At 36.8% G+C, this 21685-nt stretch overlaps 1 protein-coding gene across 2 annotated transcripts in view; it reads right to left on the bottom strand.

Annotated features, from left to right (window-relative positions):
- Positions 1 to 21685, bottom strand: part of GART (phosphoribosylglycinamide formyltransferase, phosphoribosylglycinamide synthetase, phosphoribosylaminoimidazole synthetase) — a 40617-nt gene that overhangs the window by 10683 nt on the left and 8249 nt on the right. For both annotated transcript variants that reach the window (XM_026108518.2, XM_026108519.2), the window contains exons 2-14: positions 20069 to 20217; positions 15797 to 15892; positions 14856 to 15030; positions 14070 to 14181; positions 12707 to 12775; positions 10544 to 10669; positions 9584 to 9671; positions 9084 to 9169; positions 8272 to 8440; positions 7441 to 7672; positions 4516 to 4610; positions 3209 to 3318; positions 2397 to 2595 (exon numbers count right to left, since the gene is read on the bottom strand). In XM_026108518.2, coding sequence (XP_025964303.1) covers positions 2397 to 2595; positions 3209 to 3318; positions 4516 to 4610; positions 7441 to 7672; positions 8272 to 8440; positions 9084 to 9169; positions 9584 to 9671; positions 10544 to 10669; positions 12707 to 12775; positions 14070 to 14181; positions 14856 to 15030; positions 15797 to 15892; positions 20069 to 20213 — 1702 coding nt within the window. In that variant the 5' untranslated portion in view covers positions 20214 to 20217. The remainder of the gene's footprint in view (positions 1 to 2396; positions 2596 to 3208; positions 3319 to 4515; positions 4611 to 7440; positions 7673 to 8271; positions 8441 to 9083; positions 9170 to 9583; positions 9672 to 10543; positions 10670 to 12706; positions 12776 to 14069; positions 14182 to 14855; positions 15031 to 15796; positions 15893 to 20068; positions 20218 to 21685) is intronic.

Genomic DNA, 21685 nt, shown 5'->3' on the forward strand with positions numbered 1-21685 from the left:
TCATTATCGCCTCAGGTCTCAACATCTAAGGTATATAGATTGTTTTGGCAGAACACCTCTAAAATTAGAGGGCCTTTCCTACCCCTCCATGCAGCTGAACCTGTAGTCTAGGCTATCATCTTATATCTTGATTATTAGGACATCATCTTGTTTTGTCCTGAAAAACATGTTTTGTCCTGCTGACTTCACTCAGAATGCAGTTTGAAATGGTAATTTGCCTAGTTTGTGTAGGAATCCATAACGTTACTCAGACAGTACTGCATTGCTCTATGCACCTAGCACTGGCTCCCTTCCTCTAACTTAGCAGCTATAAGCTGATGGTCTTCACTTTTCAAGATCTCTGTTCTACCTGTCATGTCTCATTCAGTTTGCAGAGAGGAACTCGCAGTGTTTGGCAAATGAAATCAGCATTTATTGCTCACTCTGAAGTTTTTCAGACAGATGTCTTCACAGTTTCCCCTCATACCTGTGAGGAACCCTCCCCAGCTATCCTCAAAGCCACATCACTATTCTCCTTTGAATTCCCCACTGGTCATGACGCCTACAAGCAACAACTTTACAATGATTAAGCTGCCATTATGTTATGACTTCTGCCCAACATGCTGCCCAGTGCTGTCTTGTTTTCCCTTTGTACTCACCAGGCTTCATTCAATACATAATTAATCTATTCCAAAAAAGGTCTCCCTGGAGGGGCTCCAAATTTACTCTAGTAATCTTGGAAGCTGCTTTTGTGCTCAGTGCTAGAGTGAAGATCAACTCTTTGGAACCTTTTCCAGATTTTTACATTACATTGCTATAACCAACTTTAAAATCAAAGTTCATACTAAAAGGTGGCATTTGCTTAGATACGTTGGTTTAAAACTGTATGCAGTCACACTGATGCAAAACTATATATGTACATAAGCCCTTCAGTACCTCACTATTAAGTGGCGTGATCTTATGGTGGTTGAGCGGAATATTCTGCTACTGCAAATATACAAGACAAATTTAGGAGCATGCCTCAAACAAGACTTTGATGAGATGATACTATACAAAGACAGACTTGCATGCTATGTGCACACATGGAAATCAATGCATTAAGCTGGAAACCAAACGGAAATCTATTTTAATGCTCCAGGCTACAAAAAAAAGTTTCCTCCTTAGGTCTAGAGTTATTGCATCATCTCTGTTCCTTTCTGGGAGTGCCATAAATTCAAAGAACAAATCATGGTTGCTTTATTTATGAGTTCTGACTTCTTTCTATGTTAGCACACAAAGACATTTACTAACCCATTTAAAACTTTGAGAAATGTTCCTCTTGTAATGAATTTACAAACATCCAAAGTCCTTTGTAGTTTTAAAGCTTTCCAATGGGAAATAAAATCTTGAAATTTCAGTAAGTAATTTCATAGTAAGATTTCAAATAAAATGTACTTATGTTGAAGTATGAATGGTCTGATTATATTCGATAAACTGAGAACACTTTAAGACAAATATAAAGCTGACATACAGTTCATTATGGAAAAAAATAAAACAGAATGTAAGTTGTCTCTTGTTCAAATCTTGTAAAACTCCCTCAAAATAAGACATTGCCATTTAGAAGAGAATTTGTTACTAAATTTCTTAAACAAGTAGAAAAAAAGTAGGACAAAGTTATACCAATTTTAAACTGGTACCTGAAGAGCAAAAACTGTCATTTTTACTCTTGGATGGAAAGTCTTATTTGAAAAATTGTGGTAATTCTTCATCAGATAAATAGTTTTGCTAGGACTGTAACTAATGAAACCTGGTTTCCTTTACATTTCTGTCTTGTGGCTAACTTTTATGTCTGAAGAAGAAGCAAGCTCCAACTGAAGCTTTTCCTGCATCCGTAAGGACGTTCTCTGGCTGTCTAGTTTCCTAAAACTTGTGGGAACATAATGTCTATGAGATATTTACCTTTCTTGTCAAATTTGGTAAAAATCAGCCAAGAAGTTCAAAAGATAATATGCACACACACAGGGACACATGCATGCACAGTAGCACATATAAATCTTGTTTCTAGAGAAAAGCTTTAGGATTTCCTTCAGGATAAACAAACCTTTTGGAATGTTTTCAAATTTACTTGAAAAATGTGAAGAATTAGAATACATGAACTGTTAGTTTTCTGGGTAGTTGTTATGTTTACAAAGTTAAATGAAAATATATGAATAAGAAAAGTAAATATGCAGATTCCTGAGCTAATAGCAACATCTGTAAAGCATTGCTTTCTTCCAGTGGGTTGGCACTATGTTCTCTGAAGGCAAAAACATACGAACATTTTTTTTATTATTTCTCTGAGAACTTTAAAGAGAGTAGGAAGACAAACACATTAAAACTAGTTATAAAGAGGCTGCATACAATTTTTCACATCGTTCGAAGAAAGAGAGTGTTCATACCCAAAAGAGCACATCCTGCCTTTTTGCAAGCTTCAGCTATTCCTGCAATGACACCCTGAGCTACTTCAACATCAAGTTTACCACAGGCAAAATAGTCAAGGAAGAAGAGGGGCTCTGCTCCTTGAGCCAGGATGTCATTGACACACATGGCAACCAGGTCCTGACCTATGGTGTCATGTTTCTTACACACTTGCGCGATCTGCAAAACACAGCGAGAGAACCCGTTTGTTAGCTTTGAGAAACCGGAACACGAGCACAGAGAGTCTGCCCTGGAATGGCATCAAAATCACCCTGTTGCTCTAGGTGCTTTCTGAGGCGCATCCTCAGTTATTATCATCTCTGTGAGCCTGTCCTAAAATTCTACTTTAGGGATTGTTACCTTCTTAATCAGCAAGGGCAAAAGGCCCTTTATGGAACGGGACTGAACCGGAAGGGGTTTCATTACAGTTTGTGTAAACACAGTAGCAATTGTATAATTTAATGTTTTCCCCATGGGTAACCTTTTGAGGACAGAGGTTCCACCTCAATGAACTGGAGTCCCTGATTATGCACTCAATATTAAAAATGAGTAATTTTAAACATCATTTCAAATAGAGATATTTGCAAGCTGAAAGTTTAACATATATTTAATTATTTTGCTGAACTGACACCTGAAGGAGGGCAATCTCATTTTTTATTCTCCTTTTTGAAATACTAATGGGTATTTTTAACACAATCATTTTGAATTTTCTTCTATTAATAACATAGGCAAAATGATTAAGCATTTTTGCTTCTCTGCTACGTTTCTTGCTTTCCATGGGTTTTCAGATTACCTTGAGTTTTGTGCCAACACCATCAGTTCCAGATACCAAGATAGGATCTTTGTAACCAGCTGCTTTCAAATCAAAGAGGCCAGCAAATCCTCCAAGTTCCGCATTGCAGCCTGCCAGCCGGAAAAAGAAGGAAGTACTAAACTTCTACTTTCATGGGTTTCTCTAGGATCTCCAAAACACTAGTGAAATTCTCTCTGAAGTTTGTCACAATTACTTTGCTTTGTCATCAGGAAACTTTTCTCTGACATTTAGAGCCTCATCACAGAACCACAGGAGTTCCTAATCCTCTCGTCTGTTTTTTTTCTTATTATTATCTAAGGCTAAAAATCCAAAGCTTTGTGATTGAACATTTAGTAATTACTGTGATTGATATATTTTACCCTTGCACGTAACATTTTTCTGAAAAACAGACAAGGAATTGTTGCAGTACTTTGAAGCCCACTGCTTTCTAGGAAAAGATCAGAAAAGAAACTAGACATTTTCCTACTGAAATTCTTTCTCTCTGTTAATATTGCTATTTAAGGTATGCTAAGACTCCCTCTTCTTAAGATTTAATATTTAAGTATGTTAATCTTAAAACTAAAATTGGTTAAATCCTAGGAGTGAAACAAACATGAGTGGAAAATACAATGAATGTTAAGAAATGATTAGTGGTGCTACTCTGTGTGTCTATCAATATATATTTCTCTCTCTACATAAAAGTTATTTGAAGGTTCTCGGTTAATCTGAAGCAAACATGTTATTTAATAAATGACTGATGTTCTAAATCTATCATAAGAATTACAAGGACTTGCTAGAGCAATATGAACCGGAGACCACGGCAAAAGAGAAAGGGCTGGTCCTGTTTTATCCAAGCAAAAGATGTGTCTTCCATGCCTATCTCAAGTAATTCCTGATAGTATCTCTGAGGAATTCTACGTCTTCTACAGCTTTTTAAACATTTATGTACAAAAATTGTATAGCTCAGTCTGTGCAAGAATTGATAACCCAGGTAATCAAAAATAGCAGTAACCAGTAGGATTTTTCCTTGTATTTATTCTCTCAGAGTGCTGAACTGTGTTCTCTAATGTCCTTAATGCACGTGGAATTCAGGAGATATATTTTAGAGCCATTTTGACAAGTGACTGTAAATTTAAGGAACTACATTTTGAAGAAATCAAGGGTGTTTGCTTAACCCAGAAAATTCTTGCATAATCTGGAAATGCGCAGAACACAAAAATATAAGCATTTATATCAACATAAAGATTAAATGATAAGCCTACTTGACATAAACTGACTGAAACAGGCATAAAAGGTACAAATCTTACCTGACCTTGACGTGGCTGCAGCTAAGGGTTTAATTTTCTGAACCAAAGTATTCCCTGCTGTGATGTCTACCCCACTGTTTTTGTAAGTCAGGCCTCTGAAAGATTAAAAATGTTACAGCAATTGATTACTGAATACACACATGTATATTTTAACATAATATTTATTTTCTTGCAAATCTAAGGAGATTAACCATTCAGAACCCTATTCTGCTGTCAACAAAGCTTTTTAAGACCATTATTTTCCTACCTGTACAGTACCTTTGCTCATATAAAATGATTTCTAATTATTGCAGTATTGTACAAGCATTACATCATATTGATTAATAATAAAAATCTGTAAATCAGAAAAATCACACATTGCAGTCAGGCTTGAGTACTCAAAGATTAATGAACCTTTTTGCTCCTTAGAACCTGACCTCACACAGACCCAAAGATAGGGAGTACTATCCTGAAGCAGCAAAACTTCATGGATTTGTACCACAGAGAGTTTGCCATAAATGGTAGTCAAATATTTTCAGATATCTCAAAGACAGCGTAAGAGCATCGGCATCACAGCTCTGGCTATCCAGTAAAATACAAAGATAAAAAACCCTTTCATGTAAAATAGCTAAAATAATGGGTTTGATTCTGCAAGGATTGAATACCTCCTCTGGATACCCAGGCCTCACTAGTATTGCTCCTGTATTCAAAATTAAATGTACACAGAGGTAAATCAGAACATCTCAGCACCTTGGAGGATGAAGCTCAGATTAGCTTTTCAAAACAAAAGTATCACAGAAATCAGTATTCCTCTATGATACCTAAAAAGTTTTAAAACTGTAGCTTAAAGCTTGCCTCTCCTTATCACCTTGAATGATAGCACTACAAAACCAATTTTATCTCTTTTTTACTTAAATTGACTTTCTGCTAAAATATTAAAAAAAACCCAGTATTTAAAAAAGTCAATTTATAAGGTCCAATGTAGCAAACTAGAAAGAAATGTCCAAGAGCTCCGGTTTGTTTTTGCATAGTTATACAAAACAGAAAAAACACCAGCAAAGTGGTGGATATAATTTATATTCTAAGTGTGTTCATGCAACTGTCTGGGGACATAAAGTATCACCCTATATTCACAGAGGGACCTTTTCATTTTGGAGATAGTGAATTTAGCGACTTCTAATTCTTAGTCGTATCAAATGTACCCAATTCCAGATAAGCAGTCATGATTCCTATACTGTCGGTGGCATGAACCAAGCTTCATTATGGCTATTTTAGCTCTCTTACTGATGTTATTCAGTATTTGTTTTAATTCTCAGGGTGAAGCACGCTATTAACAAGGACAGGTACAACAAAACAACTGGCCAAAGAGCTACACTATCAGGAAAGTACAAAGATATCTGCACACACATTATATTACTGCTCAAAAATTTGCAAGAAGAAATTAATTTTAAGAAGCAGCTGGTTAGTCTGTGAACTAGACCCAAAGAAATGTTAGCCTGTGAAAGAAAAAGGCTGGAGTCAGGACCTTTTGGTCTGAATCTGATTAATATTCAACATATTTTCACCTTATTTTTAAAAGCATAGTATCTGCATTAGTTCTTCAAAAGGAAAGTATTGTTCTTAAATATTTTTTCTTAAATAAATATTCTAGATATTTTCAAGAAGTCAAATGCACAGGACTTAATCCTGTGAAGCGGCCAAGAGGAGGTGTGTCCCCAAGTTTACAGAGCCAACCATCAACCTTCCTGAACTGCGTGCAGTGCAGAGCCCAAAGGGAAGCATGCCTGACTCTCTGTTCTTCCAATTTTAGCATATGTCTGAGCAAAAGCTGCTACAGCCTCAGGGACAGTGAAACGGGCGCTAACTGTAAATGGCTCCCAGGAGTCTCCCTCACGTGCTAGGGATCATCCCAGCATACGGCACTCCAGTCGTAAAGCTGCTGACCATGTCCCATGAATTCGGTGCTTTAGAGAACCATGCATCACTATGCATTAAAGCACCACCTTCTCTTGCCTCACACAATGACTTGATTTTTTCTGCTATAGTACAAATACCAATTACATATTTTCACATACATTTCTCAAAAGATGCACAGTACTTCAAAGAGAAAGAAGACTAGATATCAACACCCTTGTTCATTCAATAAGTTTATTGATTATAGCTTTACAATATACTAATCAATATACATTATCAGCAAAGCTGAAACTCTTACTAATAAGCTTCATAGACTACAAAATAACCTATTCTCACAAGCTGTGTTTTGAACTGACTGGAGAAAAGGCAAACAGATATGTTTTGTATCAGGTAAAATTAAGTTTCAAAACTTGCAAGAAGCTCTCAAAAACATAGAGAAACAGTAGAATACACTGCATAGAAAAAACCCCAAGCCCTGTCAAGACTGTTGAAACCTATACCATGAAAATAAAAATAATAATAATAAAAAAGAATGATAAATTCTATTCAGGCTGCTAGCCAGCTATTCCATTATAATGCGTATCTCAATGAGGTAGGTGTTTCAAAACCATTTTAAAGACCCTAAAATGAACCAAAAAAACAGCTCAGACTTTGTTCATACATGCCTCTCATGATATTATTATTAGGCTTATGGACCATCTGAATTCAGAGCAAATCTTACGGTTTAGAGTCTAAGAATCAGAAGTTCTCCTTCCCCAAAACAGACCTAATACAGACAGCAACAGCACAAGTTACTCCTACATGCTTGTCACTGTAGTTTAGCTCAGACTTGGCAGAATCAGATCATGGATGAAAGAGCCATCAAAAAGCCTGTTCCTTCCTCAGCTGGTCTTGCTTAGATCACTTACAAGGATGCCAGTTACAATTTGTCTAGAGTTATGCATAATATCAACATCATTTTAGGTACTGAGGTAAACTACTGACGTCTTTCAGTCACCAGTTATTTCCATTTCAAGCATTTCAAATATCTACCTGGAATGTCTCAGGAAAGCTATAGCCCGATAACCAATGTCCTTTCTATAAATGGCACCCTGGAAGCGTATGGCTGCTACTCCTTTGTTGGCTTCTTGCAGTGCGGTCATTAGATCTTCTTTAATAGCAGTTACTGTAAGGACTCTTCCTCCATTAGTCACCACTCTGCCATCCTTTAGGGCCGTGCCGGCATGGAACACCTCCAATCCTAGCTGCTCAGCCTTAGAAAGTCCTGTGATTGTTGTTCAATAAAACAAATGCAAAAAAAAATCAGTTCATTAGAACATTTCACTGTTAAAATACAAATGAATAAATATTCATCACTTATTAACTGTATCCAGAAACCTCAGTCAAATTCATTGTGATCATTCTGAGAAATCAGAACAATTTTTTAAAAGTATGTTTTGTGGAGAGATTAGCCTGCTGCTTATACGTTTAGAGATATGGAAAGAGGTATTTAGCTGAAACACCTACATACAACATTTATTTCCAGCTGGATTTTATACTTCACTGATACAGAGACAACAAAGCATATCAGCATCAAGATTATGTGAAAATCAGTGATCAGCCTAGAACTACTTCCCAACAACACATACTAAGGAAATGCTATGTAACTAAACAATACAGATGTGGAGATTTGAAAATGCTATGGCTGCATTACAAATTAACTACTTGGTGTGAAAATTCAGTCGTCTCTTTCTGATCCAGAACCACAGCATCTAAAGTTTCTAAGAATCTGGATTAGACAGATTCAGCTATATCTGCAAAAGAGAAAATGCAAAGACTTCAGGAGACGAATGAGACTTCTGCAGCTTCTCCTGCTATATTTACCTGTTATTTCCAAACCCTTGGGATATGTTCCTGGATACCCTTCACTAGCCATGACCACAGTCACAGCTGCACTGTCTTCGAACCAAACAGGCATGGAACTAGACAACTTTTTATTGATGACTGCTTGCATAACTTCATACAAATCACTTTTCAGCAGCGGAAGAATCACCTACAAAAATATAGATTAGCAAATTAAAGAAAACACATGTTTTTACATTTTCTTTATTGAGCTTTTTAAAAGGTTACCGCAGCTATAAAAATAACATAAGTATTTTCATATGCTGCATTTTCACACATATATTTATTTTGCACATAATCTATATACCTTTACAAATACTCTTCTTTGAAGATAATAATCCCTATGGGTAAAAGAACTGCTACAGATGGAGGGGAATAAGTAGAGGCAAAAGATCTCTTTCCTGTACTGAAGAATGGAAATGAAGAGTTTTGCTCCACCTGTCAGCAGGGAGTGGGGAAAGGAAGGATTCACTTTATTAAAGTAAAAAAAATCCCCCTCAATTCTAGAAAAGGTAGGAAAGTACTGAGTTTCACTCAAGCTTACCCTTGTAACACCCATATTTAAATATAACCTGATAAAATCTTCTCTGGAATGAAACAAGTAATTAATATGGGAGAATAACTGTTGCTAAGTTCATAACAGAGTGTCTGTCTTGAAGAAACAAAACAAGTATTTTAAATCTCAAAGCAATTAGCTAATTGTTCATCAGATAGTTTGTTAAGAATAACAATAGCCAGTAACAGATTTTTCTCCTCCCATAATAACAAACTATATCTGGTTATAAATCACTCACCTGACATTCTGGGTCACCAAATCTGCAGTTAAACTCTAGAACTTTAGGTCCATCCTGGGTAAGCATTAATCCAGCATAAAGCACACCTATAATCAAAAGTTGTATTAAAAGCTATCTAAAGCTAGCTGTACAAGTCAGTTGCTTTCAATCTATTCGTAATATTATTATAAAGGATCCCACCTGTGTTTATTTGAAGCTAGAACGTTAACACTTTTTGAGAAATGTTAAAAATATAACAGGCAAAAGTAGTTGTGGTTACAATTTTGAAACTTATTTCAAACGTTGTCCTTTCTGTTCTTCCTTATTTCATGATTATCCACCATTAATGCGAAGATATTCATGGACTTCAATTGACTTTATATAAAGCCAAATCTAGTTTTCAAAGAAATCCAAGTATCTTCTTTAATTTACAGTGTAAATTTGCTTAGGCTCATAAAGAGGACAAAGTAAAAAAGTTGTCCTTCTCCTTAAGATAAAAAAACCCCAAATTTAGTACATACCAAGATAGGGGATACCTTCTTTCTTCATGCCATCAACAGCTTTCTGAAGAACAGTATCTCTTATTTTCAGCAGTAAATCTTTAGAAATCTAATAAAACAGTATTAGAAAATAGCCTCATTTTTCCTATTGTGATGGCTAGCACTTTTAAGAGCCAAACAGAACACTTGGATGGTCTCTTGCTCACTCCAACATGTGCTTCAGACAACAGAAAAGCTAGTATCTTTCTCTGTTCTCAGACAACATACTACAGTATTAACACAACATGTTGCATTTCTTCAAAAACTTTTACATACTTGATGATCTACATGTGCAAGTAATCCCACTGGTTTCACTGGAACAAACCATTTGCACAGACATATGCCAATATGTCTATTTAAATAGTGCCCCTTAAAGACAAATCACAGTTAGAAAATACAGTGGTCAGTGACCAAATTGTATTCAATAAACAAAATTAATAGCGTCATATAAGATCAAAAAAATAATATATTAATCAAAAAAGAAAAAAACCACTGGTCATGACATAGGTCAACAGAAAGCAAAGTAAATCCTTCTGCAAATAAAAGTTCCTTGCCAGACAGACACCCAACTGCACTGAGCCACAGCAAAGGTTCATCTTAGCTTCGTTTGACACAAGATAAAAATGGGTTTTAAACACTTAATTCTAACAAGCAGTATTTCATAATACTTAAAAAAAAACCCAAAAAACAAAAAAACAAAACAAGGTTGCGGGGGGAAAAAAAAAAAAGACTTCCACCTGTATAATTAAAAGTAATTCAGCAGAAATGTCCTCCTTTATCAAATTATGGGCTTTACTAGACTGGGTTTGTTTTATGCAAACCTTCCCATCCACAAGAGCCCGCTCTCTCCATTCTCCCCTTCATCATCGTGAAACTGAAAATTCACACATGCTTTCGGTACTAGAGCTCTAGTGAAACATCTCCTTATCAATACATTTTTACCTGAGGTGCTGGGGAATAAGCCCCCATCCCTCCAGTGTTAGGACCTTCATCTCCATCCATTAATCGCTTGTGGTCCTGGGCTGGAGGCATGGGAGCAACTGTGATGCCATCAGTGAAACATAAGCACTGGAAAACAGGGAAAATAAGTAAAAGCCAAGTATACGACTGAAAATGCATAAAGTGCAAATATATTTGATTTTCAGTGTGGCAAAATGGATATTAAGACTATAAGTTCTGTTTCCCTAATAATACAAACTACAGTATTCTAAACACTTCCCTTTTCCCTCAGGAAACATTGCCTTGGTTTATAAGATCTTCCTACAGAAATCACCTATTATATAAAACAGAAAAATTGCAATATAACATCAAGAGTTGTGCTGCAAAGGAGTACTCAAAAGGTTAAAAAAAATCCTTAAGATATCCTAAGGTGGAAGCATTCCTTCCTTCCCTCTTCCCTCGTCCAGAAGGAAGCATTACATTCCTTTCAAAATTTCCTTCTCTTTGTCCATAAAACTTCATTAACTTTCAAAATATTTATCTACCAGATAAATATTTTATCTACTAGGTGCTTTTATGATCAGTATCTTCATAACAACACCTCTGCCAGCATCTTTAGCAAACTAGATCATGATGTTCACTGTTTGGACTACTGCTAGGAGCACTCATAAAAACAGTTCATAATTCTAATTAAAAGACAAGCAAGGATTCCCCTACAAAGCCTCAAAATGCCAAAATATTAATACATGAAAAACTACAGCCAATTGTGGCAGGTGAATTATTTTGACAGGCAGGATGAGCATTATTTTAAATTCACTATTATCAGTCACCTTAGGAAAAAATATTTAAACTGCATGTTTATGTTCTTGTGTTGTATCACAGGAATTCCACTAGTATTTTAAGGACTAATTAAGAGAATTACACAGTTTTCATCAGAGAAGCAAGATCTGGCTAATCCCTTAGTTCCTTACAAGGTCAACCTTACCAAGAAAGAATAAGGATAACCCATATCTGCAGTTCTAATTTCTTTAAACTGGGCAGGAAATTAGACTATGCAAAGATGGGCAACAGTTGGAGATGGCTGCTTACTTTATAAATACCACCACCTCCAAGATGAATGTTCACAGAATCTAGCATAAGCCAACTTCAGCTCTGGGACTGAGAAACCTGAGATGGTACTTGGCTGTTCTAGTTTGTGTGATGCCAGTGTCAAGTTCCCTTGCCAGCTTCTCAGAACGTAGGCTCTTTTTCTCCTTTTCTCTTTTACACTCTGCTAATATAATTAGATCTACTTTTTTACCTTTAGGAGCTGAATTGGCTTAAAATATCAGAAATATTTGCTCTACATCCACAAAGTAAATCAATGCAGTCAAAACATTCAACAGCCTTTGGTTCCAGGTCCTTCATCCCCAGGTGCACTTCTACATTACAATTTCTCTGGCAGTGAAGCTGATTAAAGGGGATCCTGCCTGCACCTGTCTTCAGTTGCTTGCTCCCATGCTCCAGAGCGGTTTACTTCATGATGCAGTTCAACATCATTTCCCCTTCAGTGGCAAATCTGGGAGTTTCCATACCTTCTCACCTTGCTTTGCATTTCGCCATCCAGTTACTTGTAATGATTCAGTGGAGACTGGGCTCCAAACCAGAACACAGAAAAAGTGCAAGTCATTGTAGTGGGGTTTTTTTTGGGGGTGGGGGTGGGTGTGGGGGGTGAAGTGTCTTTAGGTTGCAGTCCCATGAACAGTTCAAGTAGTATAACCGAGTCAGTAGCAAACAGCAGCAGAGAAATAGGTATAGGGGAAGGAAGGAACATCTTATATTGTCTCTGCTGCCAGAGAAATCATAACACAAAACTGCACCCTCAATGACGCTAAAAAAATTGTATAGTTTGATTTTTTTTTCACATAGTAACAAGCGATTACTGCTTGAGTTATTTTTATTTATAATCTGAATTATTTTAACAGATTACAGGAAGTTTGGTCCTTATCACAGCTGCCTTATTTCCAGTTCTAATTAATACAATTTTATTTATAAAAAGATAACTGTTTTTAATTTAAATAATAAAATCTTACATATCCCTGCTGTAGGCACTTATATGGTGTTTCCTAAAAAAAGCCTGAAATAATAGATATAATCAAAGTCTCACAATGAGACATGCACACTTACAGAAACTTCTTCTCCTTCAAGAAGTTCTTCAACAACAACAGTTTCCCCAGCCATGCCAAAAGTCTTATCCTACATTAAAAACAAAATCTCTTTAGTTCTGTGTTTCAGTTATTTTAAAATATTCAAAATGCAAAAAGAAAATATATTTTTGATAAAGCAAGAAAAAATATAGTACAGTTTTGAGACTATGGATCCATTCTCTATTCTGGATACATCAGCAATGGTAAAGTCTTTGCTCATCTTTTCTGCTTTTTCTTTAATAAATGTAGGTTTTAGCTCAAATATTAAAAATTGCAAATGATACTTGTGACTTATTAAGCAGTTCCTCATGCTCTACTTTCTGAAGTTTGTATTCATGATATTGAAGGTTACAGCAATTACTGTCATGTCTATAATCTGAACTTTTCCTTCATCAGAAAGTGCAATTACATAGAATACATTGGAGGGGAGCAATATTCTCACATTCCAATGCCACGTTTGAACAGACTATATATTTATGCAATACAAAACCACCACAGCACACGGACAAGATAATTCTGGGGTCTATAAGACTGTTTAACAGAATAAGGAAGCTGTTTGTTCAAGGCAGAACAAGTGAGCCACATGTTAAGCTAGATCTTTGTCCAATAACCATGCACATGCATGCACACACACACACACACACACACACACAAAATATGACTGCTGACCCTGTACTCTGACCACTGAATTATAACAAGTGTGTCAGATAATCATCTCCTATGAATCAGCATAGCTCCACTGAATTGTAAGATGCTGCACTGCTGACACCAGCTGAGGACTTGACCTGTGTATGTCTTCTTTTCCAGCTCCATGTTTCCAACCATTCAGAGAGAATTACTTCATTTTGCTTCACTTTAAGTTAAGAAAAAACAGATTTTGATGGTCCTGATATATTTGTTTAGTATGCTACTTAAATATATATTTAAGTTAAAGTAAATCCACTGAAATTTCACTACACATTTAAGTGCTGTGTGACTCAAGGCCTAAAGCTGAGGTTGCTTGTCAAGATCCAGCTTAATCCTAGTGTTAATATTATTTTACAATAGCAAGGTCTCAAAAGGATGGGAAAAAAAGGAAATCCAGATGGATATAAGTACAGGTCTTAGTTAAGAAAGATTTTATTTAACCCTACAGGAACTGTGCCAAGAAAAAGTACTCTGTCTCAAGCAATAAATATGACACAGCTTCATAGCTGTCCAAATAATGGGTAAAGGATTTCACTTCTGTTAGCTGAATTCCTATTATTTGTAAATAAAACAAGAATGTCTTTGAGACTCTGTCATGGTTATCAATTTACTTTGTGTGAGAACTCTGCCAGTCAGTGCATGACATTTCTACTCACCTGCATGATTTCAGCAACAGCTTTGCAGGCTTCTTCTTTGTTTGAAGCCACAATTACTCCCTTGCCAGCTGCCAGGCCACTAGCTTTTACAACTAACGCAGGGAAGTTTGCACTTTGAGGAGGAAGAGAGGGATTCAATAGTAAACACTCTGCACTCCAAATATATTTTGTATGAATTTTGAATGTTCAATAGTTGAAGGATTAAAATGCTCATCAGTTTTCACAGCAACAGTTTTGCATTACTGAATAACACACACAAAATCCAGGGTTCTCTTGTTATGCTATGCCTGTAGAGGACTTCCACTTTGTGTTTCTTCCCCACCATCAAATTTCAGTACTGTCTGAAAGCTTGCTTTGTTTTTAACAGTTTACTACCATATCATTTTTGGGTGAGCTAGATTGTATTCTGATAAGTAGATCATCATCTGCTGTATAAGCCTCAGATGCAGAATTTGTATTCCTGCAGATAAGGCATGAACCAGACAGAACACATTCTGACTATCACACACCAAGATGGGTTTCCATACCAGGCAATTTGTGGGGGAAGGGGGGAAGTCACATATTACCCTCTAAACTGAACTCTGAATTTAATTTTCATTAAGGGCTACAAAATATGGAGCTTAATCATCAAACTTACTGCAGTGTGATAGTGTTATTTAAAACCTTTATAGACATTGTGTCACAACCAGAAGTATTGATTCATTAGTAATCATTGGTCTGTTTTAGATACCTAGCACACTACACATTGCTTTAATAAAAAGACCTGTATTATAAAGAGATTTTTACCTATCAATAAAACTACATGCAGCTTTAGGATCAGTAAAAGATTTCCATCTTGCAGTTGGGATCTCATGACGATCCAAAAAAGCTTTGGTAAAGCTCTTACTGGACTCCAGCTGAGCTGCCTTTGCTGTTGGACCAAAACATCTCACTCCAGCTGCTGTCAAGTCATCAGCAATTCCTAAAAATAGCAACACAAAAAAGTTATTCAAATTACCAGATGATTTATAAGAATCATGCATTGTCCAAATCCACAGGTGTATTAATTTGCTGGAACAGTATGTCAGGAATGATAAGCCATCTATCCAGCTGCTATTTTACCAGAAGGACCCTAAGATGCAGTCTTTAGTGTAATCAGCAGCAGGTAATCCTGCAATGTTTGGGGCTAAAAAGATCTGGCAGATTTGGTAAGGGGTGACAGCCTTCCCTTGTTTTATTATACCTTTTAGCCAAAAAGTCCACATGGATTATTCCATGAAGACAACAGGAGATAACAATTCTTGACCACATAAAAGGCTAAAGCAGAAAAAATATGAACATATTTATAAATCTTTGTTTAGTAAGTCCCAAACGGTTATTATTTCAAAAAAATGAAACCCCATAGGAAAATAAAATCCCTTGTTAAGGTTCATAAATGGAAACACTGTGACACCTCTTCTACTACATGGAAACATGGTGATACCTCTTTTATTAAACCAAAGCACTTAGAAAGAAATGAAACAGTTCAGGATATTGTAAATGTCACATTGCTCACACAACACACTTCAGAAATTCACTTTCATCACAGCACAACCCTGAATTCAAGGGGAACTGCCACAGTGGATCTGCTTCCATTCCTATCAAAGACACTCAGATACTGTTGACTGTGGTGGGAAGAAGACTGGGACTGAGATTTAGTTTTCTTCCTAAAATACAAAGGCTATGATCTTTAGTTTGCTTTCTCTTACCAGCAGCAAGAGGAACCTCTGGACCAACCACAACCAGCCTGATCTCCTGATCTCTGCAGAACTGGGCAAGTGCAGCATGATTGCTGACTGAAACAGCTGTCAAAGATACAAAAGGTGGTAAGACTGCAGTTCATTACTGTCACTTAGCATTTATTTATCATACAACACTGAAGCAGCATTTTCACAAGTCTCACATTCTTGAATGACAGGTCATTGTGCATCTAGAAGAGTATGGCCTACACTAGTACATAGACTTGTACATGTGAGGTCTGTATGTGTTTACAAAAAAACAATATACCCTAAAAAAAAAATCATAGGCCATAGTTTGACATGCATTTAAACACACCTTGCTCTTGCAGAAGAGACAACAGAAGTTTCAGTTCCTCAGCACTAACATATATAAATTTTCTGGGAATATCCCATTTGCCAGCACAAGGATTGTGATGGATACAAGTGAAAAATAACCCACAAGTGAAAAAGACATTATTTTTCAGCCGATCTCCTCCCTGATTAGGTTCACTGTGAAGCTGTACAGATGCTTGTGCCAGCATGGTGTAGGGGACAGAAATAAGCAGCTTGGGGTGGGATAGCAACTGCTGTCTTTTGTCTTTTGTTTTTTCTTTTCTTCTTTTTCTTTTTTTCACTGTAGTGCCAGCTTAAAAGTGCCACACTAATCTATGAACTCACTGAAACAAAGGGAGACCTGAACACTCTTCCTCATATTAGGCTGAACTTAATAAGGGAAGGTGCTGTTAATTTTGGTAAGGATATACGATCTTAGATTACTGGGACCATTATCTTTTTATACACAAGCATTTAACAGGACAATATTTGGAAGGCCAGAAAATGTGCATACAAAAGAGAAAACCTTGCAAGAAAGACAATAATGTCAAGTCTCATGATCAAAATTTACGCAAAGGCAATGCAATTCCACTGCTTTTATCAAGAATAAATAAAGCCAAGGTCTAGAGGGGCCTGCAACATGAATTCATAGACTCTGCCAAAAAGCTGCGAGCATGGCCTGGTGTGGATTGGCTGCCTGTATGGGGAGGGGACTGACACGACAGAGTAGGAATTTTGCAAACGGAGTAAAGTATAGATCCTCCTTGGAGCTAGACTCCTTTGCTTTAAGTTTTCCCCTGTTTCTGTGATGTAGTGTTAGTAATCACATTGGCATTTTAGAGTTGATTCTCTACTGCAGCTAGCTTCTGGGAAAGGGAGAGAAAGGAGAGTCAGTGTGTCACGGAAATAATTAAAGCATTTGGGTTTGCTGTCCGAACTACAAATGATAAAGCATCTTCTATCAGACAAATTTACACAGTCTTGTGCTGGTACCCTCTTCATTTCTGCCATCCCATATTAATAAATTCCCTGCTTCCATAAGAGCAGCAGTTATCTCTGAATAACACAAAAAAAGCTATCTGAAACCTACATTTTTGACTATATACTTACCCTATTTGTGTAGAGTGGGGGGAATAACAGACTGAACACTAATAAAAATTATCTCCTTGATACCTATTTGACAGTTCAATTATTCTTTTTCACCAACATATGCAAGTAAGGAAAAGCGAAGGCCTTTGACTTCTGTGTGCAACTTGCACCAGTTTACTTCTGGCTCACAGGAGAGCAAAAACAAAAGCATAACACACTTGGCTTTAAAATTCTGATTAAAATAAAGGTCAGTATTGAAGAGGTTTGTCTTTCAGTCCCATGGAGCTGTTGTGAAAGCAGTTAAAAACATCAGATTCTGACTGAATAGAATGGGATTTTGCTAGGCAAGAGAAGAGGGGCCATCCCTGTTCCCTGCAAAATTAATCCATTGGAAAGGGAGAAGGGAGAGGGAAGAACCCTAAAGGTGACTGTGCTTTTCATCCTGAATTGTCTTCCTGTAGGTCTTAACTACAAGAGGCATGGAACAGTGAATATGGCACAAGATTTACAAACCCTATTTTCCTCAGTATTTAGACTGCATCGGAGGTTTTTTGCAGCAGTGTTTTATTTCTCGAAAAGACAGCTAAATATTCCTTCCAATTGGAATTGGACCAGGATTTTCAGAGCTAGAGCTTACAGTTAAGAGTATTAGTTATATTCAGAGCTAAAATGGAATAGAAAGAGATGTCCAAATGCTAATGTCCGTTCACAGACATGTATATGTATGTCTCAAGCAGGATTCAGCAAACCATTCTATACACTTCTGGCAAAAAAAAAAATCAGCCCTGGTAATTAAGTATAAATTAAATATAAAACTATATGTAGCCACTCAACCCAAATCTGTCTTTATTGACAGAAACAATTGCTGACTCAAATTAACAACGAAACTTTTTTTGATAGAGATACAGACAAGGTTTATACGATTGAAAATTATTTGTAATTTTAAGTTGGCCTTTATATGTTTTGGAAATCATCTGAAAACCAGAGTTTCAACACTAGTTAAAGGAAATCTCATGAACCATAGGAGAGGATCAACTTTCAGAGCCAAGTCTTGATTACACTGAAAACCAAAAACAATAGTAGCAGTTTCACAGCCGTTGGTTCCCAAGCTTTACATGAGGTAATAGCGCTCACATGCCTTTTTAAAAATGTTTTTTCATTTTCTTCCTTGAGCACAAATCTAGACCCCAGTGCTAGGATTAAAACATCTGAGCAGATATGAATTGCTTCTTTTCAGATAAAAAGAAATCAACCTCTTCACAAAATCTAGATTCAGCCCTTCTCTCAGTTGGCTGTGGATTTCTCTCCTACAGCACATGTGAGGCCATAGCCCAGAAAAAAGGATTTCAGCACATGTTGTAGATTTCATGGACCTGGCTCAAGTATTACTATGCACACGCTCAAATATTTTGCACTCTGAGGATGCAGTATTTTTTATGACATAACAAGGTGAGAGAAAAACTCCGGAGTTTTTGAAAGGCACTGCTTGCAAAAAAATACAGAAATTAACATTCTGCAGGCTGTACAAACTGGCATTGACCCAATTTAGCACAAGGACACAGATTTTTGTTTGACCGTCTGGATGAGAGGGAAACATCTGACTTTCCTGAGATGCTCTTTCTCCTGCTGTCTCTTCAGATATCAAACAGAACAAACAACTGTTTATGGTGTTGTGAATATTGAAAGAAAGTATGAACAAAGATATTTAAACTGCTAGTAATTAAGCATTCAAATGGAATTAAACATGATAATATATCTGCTGTACAAAAGTCTGACAGGATCCATGTTTCTGCATGAGATGGTAATAAAAGAGATTTTACTCACATACAAATATAAATGCAGAAAATAGATACATATAATTCATGTTCCCATGCATGCTGTATTAATTTTAGCTTTCTGCATATAAACACACGTTTTAAGTGGAAACTTAAGTCAGTTGTTTAAAGTATCCTTCCAGGAACTGGTACATAAAGGACATGAGACAGAAATTTCTGAGTAATTATCCTGGGTTTCATACTGATTCACTGTATGCCTCCAGGCAAGCACTTTAGACAAGTATTTTAAACATAGCATCTAATTTTAGATGCTCAATTTGAAACATCTTAAGCTTGATTTTTCAAAATTGGTAAATATGAATAGTTTCAACTACAGCCACTCAGAGCTTATATGAAGTTAGAAGCTCAAAACAGGCAGCTATTATTAAGATCATTATTAAAAATAATCCTAACCTCTAAGCATCATAAACACACACAAAAAAGAACATTTTCCTAAGCTGCAATATTTTAGGTAAGAAAATGCTCTTATTACAGGTTTGAGGGATCACAGGGCTTCAATGCATGTGTGAAAATAATTTAGTAGCAGTTCCTACTCAAAGCAGTCTGCTCTGCCGCTCTCTGAGAGGTGCCTGCATTTGCTGCAGACACTTTTCAGCTGTTCACCAAACAGTTGCTAAACTGCAGTGCATACCAAGCTAAACCATCATCCCTTCCCGGTTAGATGGCTGGGAGGCAGGAATCACTACAGCTAGCCCAAGCTACTCCCCAGAGGAATCTGCAACACAGACAGATGGAGTTTTGACTGTGTCCTCCATCCCTAAATCCAAAGAATTAGCCACTGCAACGGAGCTCATAAAATCAGTGAAGGTTGCACAAGGCTTTGCTCAGACATTTTTTCTTCTTAACCTCTTCTCATTACATCTATAAGATCTGTTTTACATGTCCAAAACTTTAAATATATATAAAAAAAATCATTTCACATAAACAGCTAAGATTTTAAATTGATTAATGGAATAATTTACAAGTTTAACTATTAAATTTCAAAGTAATATATTTCTTTTTTTACCTGAATTGGAAATTTTTCCGTTGTTAGCTGTTCCAGCGTTTCCTGGTGCAACAAACACTTGTTTTATATGTGGGGACTGGGCCAATTTCCAGGCCAGAGCATGCTCTCTCCCTCCACTGCCAATCACAAGCACCCGATCAGCCATTAGTCTGCATAAAACCAGAACAGAAGCAAAACAGCCAGAATTAGAGGAGCAAGGTTAGGACAGCAAAAGCTTCACAGACTGCATTTCCAACAGATGTGAACGTAATTTTATTTCAGGCCACGATTTTCATATAAGGGTTTTGTTGGTTAAGAAAATGTGTGTGAAAATGGATAGCACTGGCTTAATCAGGTGTGATATAAATGTGTCAAACACTGAACCCCTTCAGAACACAAATGTAACCTGCAGGGTAATCCCGGTTTTCCTTTTGCCAGATTGGCAACTTTTCCAAATCATACAGAAGTCTGTGACATAGAAAAAAAAAGCCGTATGAGTGACCTGGGTATGACCTGTCACCTACATAAGTTCCTGGAGAACCTAAGGCTGCAAAGAAGTTCTTCTGATGAAGAACGAATTGCTCTGTATTATAGCATTAGGGAGCTAAATAGTGCGACTCGGGGCTTCTTAGAAGTAATACCTGAAAGATCTCTAAATACTACATAGGCTTCATAATAAACTTCATATAAACTTCATATAAATATATGAAATACTTCATACACTTCATAACACTTCATGAAAAGGAAAGCTTAAGAGCAACAAAACAGGGAAATCAACTTCCAGCTCTGATTCTTCTTAGGAGAGAATAACCACGAGGCAAACGACAGGGGGGACCATGGGTCACAAACAGAACGAGCTCTCCCTGGCAAGGTACTGAATGACGTTCACTCCTCTCATTCCACCGAGTTTTAGAAAAATGTTAACACACTCTTTGGCTTCAGTGGGAGGTAGATTTAACTACCATGAATGAAGGCAGCAATTTCATTATGGCCTGATGTAAGTATAGCTTGCCACTGGATGATCCTGGTGGTCTCCCAAGGGGCCCGGCCTGCCTCCTTTTCTCAGCTGTGCATTTTTACCCCTTCCCTTACACTGTCATTAGCACTTGTGCTGCTGCATGAAGAGGTGGTTCTGGAGCTGGTCAAAAGGGGGAAAAAAAACAACCCTACCCCTAAGTTAGATTTTTGGTAGCAGACCACTCTTAAAGAAATGGGGGAGCAGAAACCTAAAACTAATGTCCCTTGGGACTGAAGGAGACTGCAGCTGTTCAGCATCTTAAAAGGCAAATTTAATGTTTTTTTAACAGTATGAATGCAAACTGGTCACAAAAATAAAATGAACTCTCTCAGTTTCACCCTTTCAGTGTCATTCTGTGTGTGTGCACATACCTTACACATGTTCTACTGATGTGAATATTATAGCTTTTTGAGGAGTTTGGAAAGTTAGCCTTTGCTTTTTAAGACCTACTTGTTTATTCCTATTTGTATTCTATACATATTTACTGATGTACACCATCTCAGACTTATCCCCAAAACAATACCACACAACTAGGCAGGGAATAGAAGAGTTCACTTAAGCTGGGGAAAAAAACCCCCACAGATATTCAGAAATTAGTAAATAGCTAGCTTCCTAAGCTA

This window comes from Dromaius novaehollandiae, chromosome 1, assembly GCF_036370855.1.
Source record: "Dromaius novaehollandiae isolate bDroNov1 chromosome 1, bDroNov1.hap1, whole genome shotgun sequence".
In the NCBI taxonomy this organism is placed as follows: domain Eukaryota; kingdom Metazoa; phylum Chordata; class Aves; order Casuariiformes; family Dromaiidae; genus Dromaius; species Dromaius novaehollandiae.